We start from the raw sequence: 19,393 nt of genomic DNA, 5'->3' as shown, positions 1-19,393 counted from the left end.
CCACATTTTGACAATTATCTCCATTCTATAATCTTCATTTCTTGAGAAAGGTTAAAGGGAAGGTTGTCTATAAGCAGCCTGAGATTCATTTCACAGCCAAAGAGCTCAAGAATCCTTTTCAATCTGGTTTCTTGATTATCATAATAAGGAGACAGCTAAATTAGAGTAGTTAATGATCTACTTACTAATGGTTAAAGACCAGTGGTACTATTTACTCCTGGCTAATCTCTCTGCTGAATTTGATGCCATTGACCATGACATTTTGACTGAGAGTTTAGAAACTTACTGTGGTATCTCCTCTATGGTTTTAGATTTGTTCATGTCCTACCTTTACAACTGCACTCAACAGGTTTGATCTGGAATCAGCTTCTTTTCCTCTTTTCCCCTTTGTGTGGACCACCACAGTGCTGTATCTTACGCCCCTTACTGTTCATGGCTTACATGTTTTATTTAGGAGATCTTACAAAGCAGACAAGCTTACATACCATAGTTATGCTGATGATACCTAAATTTACCTCTCAGCTTAGAGGACATACATTCTGGGCTTATCTTTAACTGGTTTAAATTCAACACCTCTAAAATGATGCCATGGCAGTTTATTTTAACTTAATGAAATCTGCATCTGCACTTCGTAACTTCATTATATGACGGCAGTAAGTTTTAGTTTGTTATAAGGTTTTGAGGAAGTCTACTACCTATAGATGAAAGCGCTTAACCAGTTCTTACAATTACTGTGGAACAAAGGCTTTTTTATCGTAGCTGACAGTTCCATGATATTTGTGGAACCGTGATCTTGTTTACAGGGAAATGCATGTTTTTACTGTGGTTTTACAAGTGGTATTTCACTGTGTCTTGTGGTTTCATATTTGTGGATAAGGTGCATGAATCTAGGTGTAACCCTGGACTGCTGGATGACACTTTGGAACCAAATGTCTGCCACTATGAAATCATGATGTTTCCATATGTGAAGCATATCAAGGATTAAGCATCTTTGACCTCAGGCTAACTTCTCGGTTGTTCTTCATGCCCTGGTCTCTTATTAGCTGGACTAATGTAATGGCTTGTACATGGAACTTCCAAACACTAAGCCTGAATATTTACAGATGGTGCAGACCTCTGCTCCAAGGCTACTGACTGTTACATCTGATTACCAACATGTTACAACTGCTCTGCACAGCTTGCACTAGTTTCTAATTTGACAAAAATATTTGTAAGATCTTGGTGTTAACTTATGTATCCATTCATGACTTGGGTCTCTCCTACCTGAAGGAGATGGTTGTGACAGATTGCTCCATTTAGGCTTTATACTCAGCTTCCCTGGGGCTGCTGGAGGCTCCTTGATACTTCTGGTGTTCACATATTTATTTTTCAGCCTCCTCATGTGTGGAACTTATTACCTTGTTAGCATCAGAACTATCCCACTGGCTGGCTTCTGGAGATCACTCAAAACCAATTTTTGCAAAACAGTTTGAAAGTGTAGAATGATTTCAGCATTTTAACTGAATTTTACCCCTTAGCTCTTGAGTCAGTTAATTTCTGGTGCTTTTTATTCTGTATATTTTACTTGCTTATCGTGTTTTATTTCTATTTATTTTATTTTTACCTTCATAAATGGTGTTTATGACAACACTTTTATAATCTGAAGTTGAAATGTAATGATATCATTACATATTAAATAACACCATTGTAGAATGTTTCTGAATACTGTCAGAAATCACAGTCTGTCATTTTTTCAACAGTAATGGACCGGTTTAATAGAAGGTACTTTTGTAAGTATCAATGTGTCACTGGCACTGGTGCAGTGTTAGCACTTTCACCACACAGTAAGAGATTATCTGGTTTGATTATTGGTTGGGGTGCCTTCTGTGTGATGTCTGCATGTCCTCTCTGTGTCTCTGTGTGTTTTCTACAGATACTCTGGTTTCTTTACACCTCCAAAAGATATGCAGTAGGTGGACAGGTGAATTAAAAGTGTTTGTGTGTGTGTGATATGGAAGAAAGGACTGCCAATTTACTTCCATTCCCCCTACTTGCCTCGTAAACACTGTGGAGCAGAAGCTGTTCATGGGGTCACTACTGGGGTCGGGTATGACTTGTTGATGTGGATGGAATTAAGTTGTCAGTAACAGTTCCTTTTTTTAAAATACTTTTCAGAAATATATATTTTTTCTTTTTTGTCATTAACAGAAAAACTCCTTGAGTCCACATAAAAAACTGCCTGTGAACAAATTCTCTTCGTCCATAACATTTAATAATACAGCAAATAATCTGTTCTGTATGTCCTACTAATACAACAAAATATACAGTGGGTAGTAAAAGAAAAGGACTCTGTATAATAGCCTACACGCATGTGCTGTTGCTAGTGTACATCAGCGACCACCCTCATCCTATCTGTCAAGGTTTAAAGTGCCTCAGGTGCCTCAGATTCTACCAGCCATTCCAGTATCTGATTCAACCTGATAACTTCCTTTTCTGTGAGAAAAACATTCTCACATCAAGATAAAAAAATGCCTTCTACCTCCTCTTCATTCTGTTCTACTTCCTCGTGTTAAGATTAGACTGTCTTATACCTCCTCACCATTCCTTTTTATTGTTATCCCATCACATTTTACCCAAAGTACTTTATATAACCATATCCTTTTCTCCCATCTCTTAACCATCTGAGTGCAAATGCTGAACTCTATCAACCAAACTCACGTCATACCCTCTGCTGACTGCATCAGTCCATCCTTCTTTCTCTGCAGCCTCTCCAGCACCATGGCCTCCCTTTCCATATGAGGTACAAGAATTGCACAGGGAATTTCAGCTATAAACTGACAGATGTCTGATAAAGGGGAAGTACTGCCTTTCTTTCTCTAGCTCCCAACCCTCTACTCCAGATATACATGTTAATATTTAATTTGGTTGTAGTACTAATGCCCTTTTACTTAGTGTCTCGAGGTTTAAGTTTGTTGTAATGATAACTTCCAGGACCTTTACCTGGTCTTAATTTTTTTAGCTTGACTGACTTCTCCAAATGCATATTCAGTCATTTAACAGGTGCAATGTCATGTACTTTTGAGGGAAGTGAAGATCCCACTTTTTAGGCCATGACTTCATTCTCCTTAGAGCTCTCTCATTTGCAACAACCCCTCAAATCTCAATTCAGCTGCAAAAAAAGTGAGCCAATTTTTTGTGTCCTGTCTAAGGTCCTACACAAACAAACTGAAAAGGCCCAGATCCATGATCAATCCCTGCAGGACATCAGTTTTCACTTCCTTAGTACCTAGTAGCTTCCTCTGACTAATACCTTCTATGCCCCATTATACCAGGACTTCTTCAAAAAGCGACAGTGTTTATACTGAGACATATCCTTCTCATTCTTATAAAAATCATGTGGTACAAGATAGAGCCAAAAGATTTGCTGAAGTCCAATGACATCTGCCAATTTTCCTAATGACCCAAGCACATGATCTACATGCAGTGAATTTATGCTGGAATTTAGTATGCAATTCAGTCTGCTCTAGAACTGTAGTAAAGCTTTTAATATTTGCCTACCTTTACAATAGGTTCACTGGTCTGCAGTTTCATGGGCTACAGTTTGTTCTACCTTTGTAGAATGACACCATTAATGTTTGCTTTTGGTATCCAGGACCACTCCCTTAATTAATTACCTTAAGAATAACTCTTTCAGCAGTCTTAACAATCTCACAAGCAACACTTTTTAAGATCCTCTGCAGAATTCTATTTGGCATTTGAGTCTTGTTCTTCTTAAGAGCCTCCACTGTTCTTTCTTTTTCCTCTGTTCATTCTTTTCTTGTCACTGTTCTTCCCTCCCAAATCAATACTCTCTGCAGCTCTGCTTAATTTTTTGATAATTTTCACTTATTCTTTAGCCTTCTTATGTTTTTTTTCTCTTCCAAGCTAGTTTCTTAGAACCCAATCGCAATTGTCTTGTTTTTCTTTCTCTAGACATGTCTAAAAAAGGCATTCTTCCCCATCTTAACAGCATTTGCTACCCTTTTCTCTAGTTCCCCTTTTGCTAACAAGATTTGCAACCCTATTTCTAGTCAACACATTATCTGTCAAGAGATTTTCTCCTCTGCTCAACTCCCTATGTCTTTTTTATTTCCCTTATAGCTTCCCTTGCCCCATTAGTGAACCAAGCTGCCCTTCTTTATTTCAGCGACTTTTTTTTTATCCCTTCTCAGACAGATCCTTTTATGGTTTTCCACTCTCATCTTTGCCACTTTCTTAGCTCTCCACTTATGAAATCTTCTAATCTGTTTCAGCCTATTCTTCTATAATATCAGACTCTGTTCTTTATGACCCATTCTAACCCTTTTGCTACAGTGACTGTGAACCATAGTGTTGCATAGTCACTGTCATTCAGCAGAGTCCTGACCTACAAATTCCTCATCTCACCTCATACTCCCCCTTCCTACAGTGCCCAACACTGTGGAGGATTCTTCTTTACCTATTTTAGCTTGTACAATCTGCTCAAACCATTCCAAGTTGATTACCTCTAACAGAATATTCTGTCAGCCCACATTGAGCAATGTAATAATCATGTCCATCTATCACAGACTGAGGTCACCTATCATAATCAGTCTCTTTTTTTTCTTTTCTGTCATTTTATTCTACTCTTGACTAGCACACCATCTCTTAGAATTACATTAGGTGGCCTGCAGAGAATGATGTTGTAACATTCTCCCCCTTTTGCTCTAGCCAGCTTTATTGCATGACAATTTAACTCATTAATACTGACAGAACTCAATTACATCAGCTGTGCTTCTGGTGTAAGTGCCTTGTCCTATTCAACCCGACAGAGCTTAAAAAGCAGACCACATTAAGTGCATTGTTCTGCTATAACTTAGCTGTGGCACTGAATCTGCAGTATTCAGTGCCACAATTAAGCACATTTTTCTTCTTTTTTCGGATTTTCCCGGTTAGGCGTTGCCACAGCGGATCACCTGTCCACTCATGATTGGCAGTAGTGTTTTACAGTGTCGAGTTACCAGCCCGGCGCCCAACCTTCCACGGAAGGCACACACACACACACTCACACCTAGGGCCAATTTAGAGTGTCCAATCCACCTACAGCATGTCTTTGGGATGTGGGAGGAAACCGGAGCACCTGGAGGGAACCCACGCGACCACAGGGAGGACATGCACAGAAGGCATCCCAGCCGAGGAGCGAACCAGAGAACCTCTTGCTGTGAAGCGACAATGCTAACCGCTGCACCACCGTGGCCGCCCACAATTAAGCACATTAAATGTGAAAAAAAGTACATTGATTGAATAAGAAAGTAAAACAAATCTGTGTTTCTTTTTCAAATGAAAAGATTTTCACACATTTATTTTTTCTTTTTGCTCTTAATCATATTCAGCCTACCAGTGGTCAAGAATTTTCATGACTAATTAATAAGTTACTACTGGGGTCTTGCATACCTTTCATCTGTCCAGTATTATGCAGAAAATATCAAACTTTTAAATTAAAGAGCACGCTCCAATGAAATACCAACTACATATTTAAATTAAGATATCTTTATATTAAGAAATAAAGCACACACTTGCAGTTTAGATGAACAGAAGCACTGAGATTCATGCTATATGACTTTTTTTTTATCTGAGTGTACAAGCAGATAGAAATCAGCCTAAGTTTTATTTCCTCTGGTTGGCTTGAATAATCAGTGGCTAGCAGGAAGTCTTCCCTCCATACTATTGTCAAATGCAGCAACTGCTAGTTTTTCTTCCAGCTTACTTTTATTGGTAAAGAAATTAACTCTGAGTGAACTAAGTATTCCTTGCAAAATTGGATTTTATCCCTGTATCTGCCTGAGTATTAAGTTTGTGAGTTTGTTGTGCATCAGTTACTGTACACTTTCTGGTGTCCATCAGCATCTTGCTTTACTTTCAGTTCCTATGATCTTAGTACTCATAGACTGCCTTACTATTGCAAACTGTGCTTCAGGCAACTGACAACAAATATAAATGAAAGTAGCAGGCAGAGATGCAGCAGGCCTCTGGCTGTGTACTGTTTATTTAGTAGCGTATGTGGAACTGGTCAATGTATGTACAAGACGGAAATGTACAGTATGTGCAAGACATGCAGCCCACTTTTATGATGATACTGCACAGAAAGAAATAAAATAAAGATATAAAACATTGTTACAAAAGATTGATTTCTTGTTAAAGCATAGAGGCCATAGATCTTCTGTTGTAGAAATTAGGTTTGTTTTCTTTCGGCTTTTCCCGGTTAGGGGTCGCCACAGTGGAACTCCGGTCCACTAATGATTGGTAGTGGATTTTTACGTACCGGGTTACCAGCCCTGACGCACAAACTTCAATGAAGGCACGCCCCATTCACGTATGCCTCCACACAGAAGACGCTCTAGCTGAGAATCGAATGGGACAACGTCTTGCTATAAGGCGACAACGCTACCACAGCACCACCACCGCAGCTTGTTGTAGAAATTAGGTAATATACTTGAATATTTGGTACATATTTTCCTCAGTACTGGAGATGTAATTGCTAAGTTATTAATGTTTTTTTTATCAGAAACATGACACTGATTTCCACTGATTCAGTGGCTGCAAGAGTACATGACAGTGAAACAAAATGGTCTACAAGAGGTAACGAAACATTGTAAATGCACTGTGATTCTTTACAAAAATAAAATAAATAAACATGTGAAGTATATCTGCACCATTCTTAACACAAAACTTCACTCACTGATGGCTGCAGAAAGTGAGGGAATGAGTTCCTGAGCCCCTCCCATTATCTGCAGGGAAACAATCATTGGTTCACTGTAATGCTCACATTAGACTTGCCCTTGAAAAGCTGTTGTGATGTGCATTGTTTACAGACATATGATTCTAGGGTTTTCTGAATGGGGGTGGGGGAGGACACACGCAAGATGTATTATAGACAAAGAGTGACAAAAAACAGGAGTTTTGTATGGCTCTGTGCTTTGTGCACTGCTGTTCACAATAGCCGAAACTAATACGTGATGCACCTATTATTATTATTATTATTATTATTATTATTATTATATTTATTATTATCATTATTATTATTATTGGCAATTAAGCAATTAAGCATCTGAAAAGTTTACTTATATCTGGTTTTAATGAAGGCACTTTGTCTGAAGAAGAAGAGATAATATTCTTTCCGAAAACGCTAATAAAACTGAGTTTTGTCTGTTCCCTGTGGTTGTCTCTGCTGCTTCGACACTGCCCAGCTGTTGAGTCTGACCCTTCTTTCAGAGAGATGGTCCTGCCTGTTGAGGGAGCATCTGATGCTATACTGGAAGAATCTAATGCCTATGTCAGGGGATCAGAATCAAAGCCCTGATGGCTGATGACTCTTATACCAGCAAAGAAGACAAACCCATGGGCCCCAAGGCATGAGCTGAAGTTATCAACCTAAGTCTCTGGCTCCGAGACTGCATCTGCTCTCACAAAGAAGGAGTTGACTGATTCAGATTAGAAAATCCTGGTGCCAAAGCTAAAAGAAGGATCTGCACTGAGGCCCCCAGAGCCAAAAGGTAGACAGGTGAAGGAACCAAGACTGGAGGAATTTCTTGCTTCAGATGCCTTCTGAGCTGAAGAGGATGGAATGACTCCCATCTTGATTTGTGTTTTCAGATATTTCTGCATCAAACAGTTCAAGTCTGGCTCACAGGTGTTCCTGTAAGACCTAAAGAACCAAACAGAAAGCACCAAAAAGAGTATGGAACAAGGGAGCTGAGATGGTTTATCTATAGCTGCTTGTTTTTCAGGAGGCAGTCCCATGCTAAGATAGGGTCAAACATTTCTGGATCTGGAGGAGGAGTGTATGCATGTGTGTAGTCCATCGGAGATTTAAACCATGGAACCTTCTGAGGCAAGATGAAAGTCTCTGTTTCTATATGCCTTTTCTTAGGCTCCAGTGCTTTGTGCCTGGTATACTTCTCAGAGGTTTTCTTGAATTGTGCCACCTCTAGATCTGGTGGAAGAAAGACTTTTAGAACCTTGGACCATATCTCACATATATCTCATAGTCCACACCCACACATACTACACACAGGTTGTGGAGATCATGTGGTGGATTTTGTATCCACACACTGAGCATTTCTCAAATGTAGTCTGTTTTTCCATAGTATGAGAAACTGTTATTACTGGCAAGCACTGTACTAATACTACACTACCAAAAATGCTAAAATTAAAGTTAAACTGTTAAGCACTATAAAGACAGTATCAAACTACTCACTAGAAAGGCAATTCCATGTACTGACTACTGTACTAACTATATGAATACTGTAAAAGTACCTATCTAACTATACTACCATTCAAAGGTTATTTAAAAACTCCAATAAGAAAAACTAATAGTAAGAGAAAGCTGCTTTGTGAAAGGGGTTTGGTAATAGAAAAGGTTTTGAGACTCAGACAAATGTATATATATATATATATATATATATATATATATATATATATATGTATGTATGTATATGTATAGATAAATATTTACAGTAATCTTGTTAGGCACGAGTTGCTGGCAGTTACTGCAGAGTGATCCCTTTCAGTTGCTAACTCAGATACTGCTGCATGCTGTCAGTTGCTGCTGTACTCACTATAGCATCCCTTCAGCTGCTGGTGTATATACTGACATGCTCTGCCCACTGTATTCCCCTAAACAACTATTAATACTCTGTGCTGCTCTAGTAGTATCCCAAGGACTAGAAAATTATAAAAAAGTTGACTTACTCAAGATGACTGGAAAAAGGGCAATGAAATGGCAAACTCACGTTATAAGTTCCTTCTTTGCATCCCTGGAGAGTATTTTAGGCTTTGGACTTGACACAGTAATATCACCAGAAAACTTTCTGTCATCCATGGTTTCATAAATGCTCTCTGTATCTTTCTAAAAAAAGAAACACGTATTAGCAAGAGGATGCATCCAGTGTCACTAGCCACTATGTACCATCTATAACTAAAAAAAGAAAAGAATATAGTGAACCTTAGTATTACACAGCTATTTACCAGGTGTTTTACTAAAATGGTTCAGTTTACCTACTGTACACAAAATGGTGCAGAAAAGAATGTGCAAAATGACTCTTTGAAGGTTCTTATGGCTGGGTTCATCCTTACCACCAATATCATTCTGCAAGCATTTCACAGCATGCATCAGGTGTTAGTACACTCTGTGACATCATGTGCCATGTGCGTACATCATGTGCCAACTATGTAAACATCAAAACCCTGAGCCTCCTATTTTGTTCTAGCCACTACTGGGAGCCATCAACCCTCTAGCAAATCCAAAAAAAAAAAAAACATACTGAAGATATGATATCCGGACCACTAGCAAGTAATATACAAATGTATACCTGCTTGATTTGCAGGAAATTCCAGCAGCTAAGGATGGATGGATGGGGCTTCTTGCATGCAGAGGGATGGCAGGTGATAATTCATGACCCACCAAAGAGGGCTTTCTTGTAGAACAACTGATAGGGTATGAACATATCTGTTATGCCTGACAGATACATTCTTACCAAATCAGTAAGAATGCAAGAACATATCTGTTATGTCTAACATTAATAGTCCTCTCTGATGGTTGAGTTGAAAGTGATAAGCACTGTGGGGGGTGGTGCCAGAAGATCATTTAAGTACCATGTTTACAAAGCTGTGTTGTGAAGTATCAGAGTACCAAAAGATGTCAAACTCCTAGAGCTGGTGTCAAGACAGTAATTTTTGGCAAAGCATATAGTGATGACTAGCTAACCATAAAGCAGAGGACAGCAGTGAAGACATTCCTAAAGCAAGCAAGCAAACACCGGAATCAGCCACTGCCCTACTGGAGTTGGATTCAGGAGCAGCATTTTCCAACATATGGTTAGCCACCTCATGGTACAAGACCTCACAATCAAGTGGCACACTGCTTGTAGTGCACAGCTCACTTGGCTCTTTATATTACTAGTGCAAACTGCCAGGTTACCCCCTCCCCACAGGATGAGCAAGCCAGCACTGACTGCTTACTCCCATCCCCTATGAAATGGGCTTCCAAGATACCTTTCCTATTTCTGAAACACAAGACAAATGTAGATGCTTTCATTAAGTTTACAGCTGACTGCAAACTAAGAAGCACTGCCCCTTACAGCAGAGACACTGCAACTTTTCATATAGTGTTGGACACGGCTTATAAACACTGTAATTATAACAAAAAAATTAAAATAGTGTAAGGGTAATGTCTTTGTGCTAAATATAAATGCAGTACTGATGCATTTTGGGTCCTGCCACCTACAACACCGACTGTTTACCACTTAAGACAGAGTCTGCTATAAAAGACTGTGGTACAGTTACAAATAGGGGTCTCTTTTTTGACTATCAGGTTGTCATAGTAAAAAAAGGCACATGGGATGAAACTGAGTACAGACAAGGCAAGACAGTTCTCATGGCAGCAAATAGGGAAAATCAGAAGAAGCTAAAAATTGAAATGGGGAATAGTGGAATAGATTAACAGCATCAAATTTCCGGGAGGATTGGTCGAAGAGAAGGGAAGTCTCAATGAGGAGTCTAATCTAGAATCAGAGGGGTTTCAGCTAACTGGCACAGATTGTCATGAGAAAGATGAAAAATAAGGTGTATAGAACAGTAATGTAACCAGGACTACTGTATAGTCCAGAAACCTGGGCAGTGAATCTTCAGAAGTTGAGGATGCTAGAGTTGATAGATATGGAGTGCCTGGGATGGGTGGTAGGATGAACTCTCTGGGACAGACAGAGAAATAAGGACATCAGATCAGAAGCCAAAGAAGCTTCAGTTGCAGAGGAGGTAAAAGGGAACAGATTAAGGTGGTTTGGGCACATGTGCATGAAAGCAGAAGATAATCTGGTGAAGAAGATTTTGGGCAGACAGGAAGAAGGTAAGAGGAAACAAGGACATCAAGCAAAAAGATGGATGGATTGTGTGAGAAAAGACCTGTAATAGTCAGGCGTGACTGTTGAAGCGGACAGGACAGAGGTACATCGTTCGAGATGGAGACAGCTGACAAAACACCTAACCCCATTCAGAAAATGGGAATAAAGAGGTTGATGATGATTATGATAATGAATTCATACTACTGTATATGATAAATACACTGCACATCTAAAAGCATTTCAACAGCCACTATGCCACACTGAACACCCTTCCATGTAGAATTCCTGTCTAGGATGGAATATGAGATTGCGATAACCCATATGCATTACTGTGTCTGGTGGTATGTCGAAGCCAAATGGTAAATTTAAATAGTTGCAATGAGAAAGCTCACCTACATAACTTGGATTTCACATCTCTGTTGTAAAATCCATTGCAGGGGTGCATGGTTAGTTTCTTATGTGCTGGGTTTCATCGAGTAATGCTGCAATAAAGTAAGTACCTATTAAACTGTGAGGCACTGCCACTCTATAGCAGAGTATATCATTGCTGTCTTAATTTTCTGAGAAAGCAGACTGGGTACTCTTCACCATCTACCTCTTGAAATACCACAGCACCTAACCCTACTTTAAGATGCCCTGATACATTGCTAGGTTTATCAAAGTCATGGACAACTAAGACTGGCTTTGAACACATAACAGTTTAGTTGAAAGACTGATCTATGTTACAATCCCTGTTACCAGCATAGGGACATTACCTTTTGTAAAATCTGTTAGACAACAGGCTATGATAGTAAAGTTGGACATGAACTTTCTATCGTAGCCTGCTAGCTCTAAGAATACCATCATTTAACATTTGCTATTGACAGCTTTTATTTTGTCCACTGTCTAACTACCCCAAACCTAATCACATATCCTAAGGATCTGGCTTTTGTCATACATAGCTTACTTTTTGCAGCGTTAACAGTAAGTCTTGCTTGTCTTAAAGACTTCAGTAAAGTTTGTACTTTGGTGAAATGCAACTGACAGTCTTCTAAATAAACGACTGCATCGTCACAGAATGCAGCTGAGTATCAGGCATAAGATTTCATAAATGTATCCATGAGCCTTTGAAAAGTGACAGGAGCTATGTAAAGTCCAAAGGGTAAGGCAACATAATGAAACAATGTTCAGAGGTGAAGAGTGCTTCTTCTCTTTGGTTTCTAAGGTGAGGAGAAATCTACCAGTCTGCCCTGGTCAGATCCAACATGTTCAAAATCATTGCTTCACCTAGCTTCCCTGTGGGTTCAGTTAATCTAGGATTGGATAATTGCAAAATTTAGATATCTCATTCAGGTTCATGAAAGTATTACATAATCTTATGGAACCATCCAGCTTTAAAGACCAACAACATCAATTTGTTCTATTCACTTTGGGGACCCTTAATAATTCCCAGTTTAAGCACCTTTCTCACTTCTTCACTTGGTGATTTCCTTTGGAACTCTGGTATCCTATACAGTTTTAGGTTTACTTTTCTCCTGGCACAAATTCAATACAATGCTAAATTATTTCTCATTAAGAATTATTTCATTTCTTCTTCCTGTATCTTATTCAAAGTTTCATCAGTGTGAATATGGATGGAGTTCCATGGCATTGTACTATTGATTATTTATCTCAGTTCCCAGGATGACTTCAGAAGCACCGGCTTCTCTTCATGGGTTTAACATGTTCATGTGAAAATTTGCTTTGGTCTTCCCTTCCCAGTTTGTATTATTTTGTACTTCTCTTTGTTAACTGTTTTACCATTTCAAAGGGTCACCGTCATCTTTCCTGGAATTTATTTTCACCACCGGTGACCAACACTAACACTTTGCCCCATTTTAAACTTCCTAAGACAGACATTCTTGTTACACACCCTCTGTTGCATTTCTTGTGACCTTTCAATGTGTTCCCTAATTATTGGAGGAATCAAACTCCAGTCACATTGCATGAAGTGCTGAACCGGATGATTGATAAATTAATACTCAGAGAAGTAGAAAGTAAGATGAGAGATTTTTAATCTTACAAGTCTGTGAAGTGTGATAATAGGAGTTACTCTTCCTCTTAGGTCTTCTTTACAATATCCATCAAGCCTTGGAGGCCTCTTCCACATAGTAACTCATATGGGGTAAATCCGGTTGAAGCTTGGTGCATTCTCTTACTGCAAAAGGAAGTAGGGAAGTAACTATCCCAGTTCTTACTAAGAATTCAAAAGTTTATTAAAGCACTGCACTAATCCATTGGTTTGAAGGTGGCACACTGAAGTTCTTAATGGGTGCATTACCTGGGATATAAATGGAATTCCCTGGTCCATCCATTTGGATATCCTTAACCTAGAGAAAAGTAACACTAGTTCTCTGACTATTGACTCAGCTTTGGTTTTACTCAGAGCACTGCATCAGGAAACTTAGTAGCAAAGTCAATAATCACTAGAATGTATTGGTAGCCATTACTAGACTTTACTAATGGGATTAGAAATCCTTGGCTATTCACTTGAATGGGACCTCAATGACAGGCACAAACGTATCAGCAGACATCTGAACCCAGGATGTGGCGTCATCTTCTAACATTCTGAGCAAGCTTCACAGAAGTTTCAATGTCTTTCATTACACCAGGCCAATAAAATCTAGCTCAAACTCTGGCCTTAGTTTTGCCCATTCCTAAGTGACCTTCTTATAGAGGCAAAGTGGCACAGTGAGTGGCATTGTTACCTCACAGCAAGAGGTTTTGATCCTCATCTGGAGTGCCTTCTTTGTAAGTTTGCATGTCCTCCCTGTATTCATGTGGGTTTTCACCAGGTGCTCCAGTTTCTCCCTGGAATTTGGTAACTCTAAACTGTCCCTAGGTATGTTTGTAAGGTATGCATGATATGAAAGAAGGGCCTGGCAACCTATTTCTACTCACTACTTGTCTAGTAAACTTTGTGGATGGTGGCTGCCATTCAATGGTTTGCAACAGAAGTTAGACTTGACTCATGAAGCATGGATAGATGGACATGTCCTTCTAAAATATATCCATATGCCAGTTTTCCCAAGTGTTCTAACAGGATTTGAAACTAACTGTTGGTGTAACATTTCTTATCTCGGTTCATCCTATAAAGCAAGAGTTATTCTTTAATTCAAAATATGGGTATGTGATGTAAGTAACTTAATCATGTGTTTCTACTTCAACTCTGGCTATGCTTTCTCTGGCCCTGCATAATATGTCATAATCCCATTTGCTTTCTTAAAATTCTCTTTGCTTAGTTGCAAATTAGACAAGCTTGGTAAATTTCGTCAGCACACTGACTTGAAGTGGAGAGTACAGTCCCTTCACCAATGAGCATAAGTATAGGTATGCCTTCTCTTATTTTTTTCTTCTGCAATGACTGCCTTTTCATTTTGGCTTTGGCATTTCCTTTATTTTTACCTTAGTGGCTTATCCCCTTTTAAGTTCTGCTGCTAAGAGTTCTGTTTCTGATTAGCCCCGTGTTTTGATAATATGGACAAAACCATAGGAGTCTACTCAGGTTTCTTTTCTTAACTTACAGAATTTCTTAGTGTGGGTCTCTCCCTACAGGTTTCTATATCGGCATCATTACTTAAATAACAGGAATCTTCAAAGCAAGCTCCACATCATACGCTAAGGGCTCTTCTTCCCTTTCAGTTTCTGCACTGACTTTCACGAATTTAACAAGTGGGGTTTTCTGGTAAGATGCAGTAAAAGGCTTCTGACAGCACACAAGTTATTTTATCCCTATTAGCCAAACCCAGATTTTTGTGCCCTTTAGAGTTTCTATGTCTATCTCTTTTTTGTCAAGAATGTGTATTTTTAACAGCATATATCAGGCTGTTGTTGTCCCCACCACAATTTTACTTGGTGAGAGTGTATTCAGGACTGTGTGTTCATAGTATGTCAGGCTGCTGATGCCCCCCCCCCCCAACACACACACACACTTTTACCAGAGGCATGCTCAAACCACAGAGTACCTGACTGTGCTCCCAACTGCCACAATTTCCATAGTGCTTCAAATTGGATATGAGTGCCTTGAAATGGGGTAAAGTTTCGACCTATTAACATCATGTGCTAACCATGTTAAAGTCACAGGATGTGCTAATTTATCCAACAGTGTCTGATGTTTTGCATGTTTTGTTACATACTCTTCCCTACATCAGGAAAGTACAGTTCTGTAAAATTTTACCATAACAGTAGATGTCCTTCTCTTCACTACTGCAGTACTCTTTACCAAAGAGATTCCCTGCCAAGGGTAGTCCAACGTCCGGCCACTATACCAAAGCTGATGATTTTATAAACATTGTACTTCACACGTATGCTCCCTGCTCAAGGAGAAGGGCATAAAGGTGACATACAGATGGACATACCTCAGAAATGAAAAGCCTCAGGAGGATCAACAGTCCAAGGAATAATGAGGAATATGTGCATCCAGAAGGAGAAAAAGAGTACAGAGTAGAAGGAGGAGCAGGGAGGGAGAGACACTGCAACAGTGAAGAGAAGGACATCTACTGTTGTGGTAAGATTTTACACAACTGTACTATGTCCCTCCATATCACTGTTGCAGTATTCTTTACGAATGGAAGAGTACAAAATTCCAAGAGGAAACTTGGGAGGAGGAAGGTCGAGAAGAGCCCTCAAGAATCCAGCTCTTGCTCTGGAAACAACATCCAATCTGTAATGCTTACCGAAGGTATGGAAATAGGTCCATATAGCAGCCTCAAGGATGGAATTGGTATCAAGTTGTTTGAAAAAAGCACCAGCTCTATTAGAATGAGCCTTTACAGAGGCATAAAGGCTTTTTCTATGAAAAGCGTAACAAAAAGAAATGATCTTAGAGATCTAAGAGGTTATGTTTTGTTTAGAAACAGCCAAACGTAAAGATCTGGGATGAAAGGAAATAAAAAGCTGCTCAGACTTGTAAATGGCCTTTGTCTTATGTAAATAATATCTGAGCTGTCTATGCAAATCCAAGCTGTGAGGAACCTTCTTACTTACTGACTGTGGAGAAGGAAAATGGAGGGCAAATTAACAGACTAATTAAGACACAATTTGTTAACCACCTTGGGCATAAAAGAAGGATTAGTGCAAAGAGAAACTCAGTCCCTATGACAAACCAAAAAAAGGAGGAACAGCCATAACAGCCTGGAGTTCAAACACCCTCTTAGCTGAAGTAAGGGCCAAAAGGAGTACAGTTTTCTATGTCCAGTGTTGTAAGGAAGTGGACGCTGCAGGCTCTAAAGGAGCCTGAGTCAAATTTTCAAGTACAAAGCCTGATATGAAGGATGCCTTTAAGAAATTGCTTGACCTCAAACCTAGAGGCCAGAGGAGTAGTCTGCTTTAACAGAAAATATTTTAAAAAATATGTTAAACCAGCATGGAGCAATTCACATATATAAGAGAGAACCAGAGGGATTGCCACTGAAAATGGATCCTGGTGATGAGAAATGCACCAAAGAGAAAATCTCTTCCATTTGGACTCATAGGATTTCCTGGTAGTGGGTTTCCTGGCCTCCTGCAGAACCCTAAGCACGTCCTCAGAATAAAAAAAAAAGTGTTAAAAATGGATCAAAACCCTATCACCCACAATGTCATTTGAAGAGTGGATCTCCTTGTCTTGTGAGTAGGTCCACCCTATGAGATAACTTGTGGTGATTGTCCCCGGCTAGGTGCAGAAGAAGGGGGAACCAATGTTGTCTGGGACAAAAGGGAGACACCTCCATCTTGAACAGGACCCTTGGAATTAGGGGAAGGGGAGAGAAGGTGTAGAGAAACATCCCCTTCCAATAAAAAGATAGGGCATCCACCTTCCAAGCCAGATGACTTCAAACTCTGGTGCAAAAAGATGAAGCTGTCTTTCAAAGTGGAGGCAAAAAGATCTACCTGAGGAGTGTCCCACTGATGGACAATGTCCAGAAATATAGCTTTGTGAAGCATGCACTCATGAATCTCTGTGTATACCTCCTAAAAGAGTCTGCCCACTATATTTTGCTCTGAAGGAATGTATACAACCTGAAGAGTCACTTGATAGTGGACAGCTAGATCCCAAACTTGAAGAGATAGTCTGCAAAAAAGGTAGGATCATGTACCCCCTTGCTTGTTGATATAGCGCATTACTGTGGTATTGTCTAAGAAGACTTTGAGAGGTCCTGGAAGAAAGAGGGAATGAAAGGTCTCAATGGGGAAAAAGGAGAAATCATCTCTTTGATGTTGATTTGGTCTGACCTCTGATTTGGCCAAAGACCCTGAACCTTGAGGGGACCTTGAGGGAACCAAAAGATGCTCCCCACCCCATGTCTGAGGCATCCAAGAAAAGTTCTTTAGATGGGACTGGGGGCTGAAGGTGGAGAGACAGCTGATGAATCCACCACTAAAGCTTGAGCTTGAGGCATGAAAGAAGAGGGACTAGAAAATCTAGTGGATGATAGTGTTGGATCCATACTGACTTTAGGAACCACTGTAGTTTTCTCATGTGAAGTCTGGCTAAAGGAAGCATAGAAGTGAGAAATTCCCTGGCTGTAACAGAAAACACAGGAAGAAGGAATTGGAAAAAAGGTGATTAGAGAAAGAGCCTTGGGAGAAGGCAGGGAAGCTAGCACAGGAATGGTCTGGAGCCTGCAGTCAAGAAACACATGATCCTGAGAAGGAACCAGGATGGATTTCTGGAAGTTTATTGTAAATCCTAGGCTTTGTAAGAGACAAACAGTATACTGGAGGTGCTGAAGCAAGATCTTGGGGGATGGAGCCTGAATGAGCAGGTCGTCCAGATAAGGAAAGAGTTGACCCCTCTTATCCTGCAAAAAGCAATCACAGGAATGAGGCATTTGGTTAATACTCTTAGGGAAGTAGAAAGACCAAAGGGCAAAGCAGAGAACTGAAAGTGCAAGGAAGAACCAGAGAAATGCAAAAGCTTCCTGAAAAAAGATATGAATATGGATGTGAAGATTAGCATTCTTGAGATCCAGGGAGACAGGAAAGCCTGAGGAAGCAGAAGAGGAAACAGGGTCTAAAGAGATAACAACTGAAAGGAGGGGGCCTTCAGAAAGTTGTTGAACTGAAAAAGGTCCAGAATGGGTCTCCAGATGTTTTACTTCCTGGGAACCAGAAACATTCTGAAATAAAATTCCTTCCCTTCCTGAGAAGGGGGCACAGCTTGAATGATGTGGGCCAAAAGACCCTAAAGCAGTTCTGGGAAGAAAGAAGCTGTTTCTGGGGAGGTTGAGGGATTCTCAGAAAAGGAGGAAGGGATTTGCATCCCATGAAGTATACTGGTTGAATGATGGACAGAACCCAAGAGTATTGAGTGATTCTTAATCAATTATGAAGGGATAGGGAAAGATGAAGGAATAAGGAGAACTAACTTAAGAAAAGGGGAATCAAACAGTCAGATAGAGTTGCCTTGTCTTGTAAAGGAAGTTCCTGAGAAGTAGGAGTCTGAGTAGACTTAGCAGGAGGAACCTTCCTAGAACCCTTCTTACCTTTGGGAGGAAAACAAGGCTGTCTGTGGACAAAGGCAGATTTAGATGGATAATAGGAATAGGAAACATAAAAATATGTTTCAATTCCTGCAAGGCCTTACCTTTATCCTAAACAGACTTGAAAAGGTCAGCAGCCGCAGAACCAAATAGGTTCTTATTATCAGGAGGAGCATCCAAGAGTTTAGCCTTAATATCAGCAGACAAATGTTGGAGATGAAGCCAAGACTAACCAAAAGCAGCAGCCCTAGAGGAGGCATCACCTGCATTATAACTACATTTAATAGAGAGGCAAGCTACTTGAGAAGTAGATTCCAGTAAAGAGATGGCCAAGGTCTTCTCTTCGTAATCAGGGAGGTCTGAAATAGCCTGGGAAGCCTGAGAAAGAAGGGCTAAAATATACCTGGTTATATGGGTCTGGTAATTAATAGCCCGAAAGGTCAAAGTGGCAACAGTATATTCCTTCTTGCCTAGCCGTTCCACAGCTCTATTGTTCTTGTCTGAATCAGAAGAGTGAGACACTACCAAATGGTCAGCAGAAGGACATGTGTAGAGGAACTTACATTCATCAAACACCCTGTAAAATCTATCAGGTTTCTTAGGGACTGGAGGCTGAGAATCCAGGGTCACAGACAGGCTGCTGAAAAGGTATCTAAAAGGGCAGCCAAAATTGGAGATACAGTAGAGGGCTTAAGGGATTCCACCTGGAGGAGCTCATAATACCTCTTTTGAATATCAGAATCCTGAGAACAGACCTATTTAAAATATTCCATCATACGACATGTAGTATCCCCAAAGCAGAGTTCTTCCAAGGGAGAGTCTGGGCTAATAGAATCTTCCTCCTCAAAGCCATAATCCACAGGAGTAGGGATCTGAAAGGAAAGGGGGGAGGCTCTAAGGCCATCAGTACATTAAATAATTCCACGATAAAATCCTGACATTCATGCTCAGGATCTTTAGGAGCAGGGGAAATGTTTTTTTTTTTTTAAATTTGTTTGAGAGACATCTGCCCTAAAAAACCCAGGAGGTTCATAC

The 19,393-nt window shown here is 39.9% G+C and overlaps 1 protein-coding gene across 1 annotated transcript in view; it reads right to left on the bottom strand.

Moving 5' to 3' along the window:
• The window catches only part of ST18 (ST18 C2H2C-type zinc finger transcription factor), an 825,897-nt gene that overhangs the window by 390,878 nt on the left and 415,626 nt on the right, over window positions 1-19,393 (bottom strand). Inside the window, exon 11 of the mRNA XM_044060418.1 lies at window positions 8,769-8,884. Coding sequence (XP_043916353.1) covers window positions 8,769-8,884 — 116 coding nt within the window. The remainder of the gene's footprint in view (window positions 1-8,768; window positions 8,885-19,393) is intronic.

Source organism: Protopterus annectens, chromosome 2.part0 (assembly GCF_019279795.1).
Source record: "Protopterus annectens isolate FY-2018-M chromosome 2.part0, PAN1.0, whole genome shotgun sequence".
Taxonomy (NCBI): domain Eukaryota; kingdom Metazoa; phylum Chordata; order Ceratodontiformes; family Protopteridae; genus Protopterus; species Protopterus annectens.
This window is presented reverse-complemented; position numbering and strand designations above follow the sequence as displayed.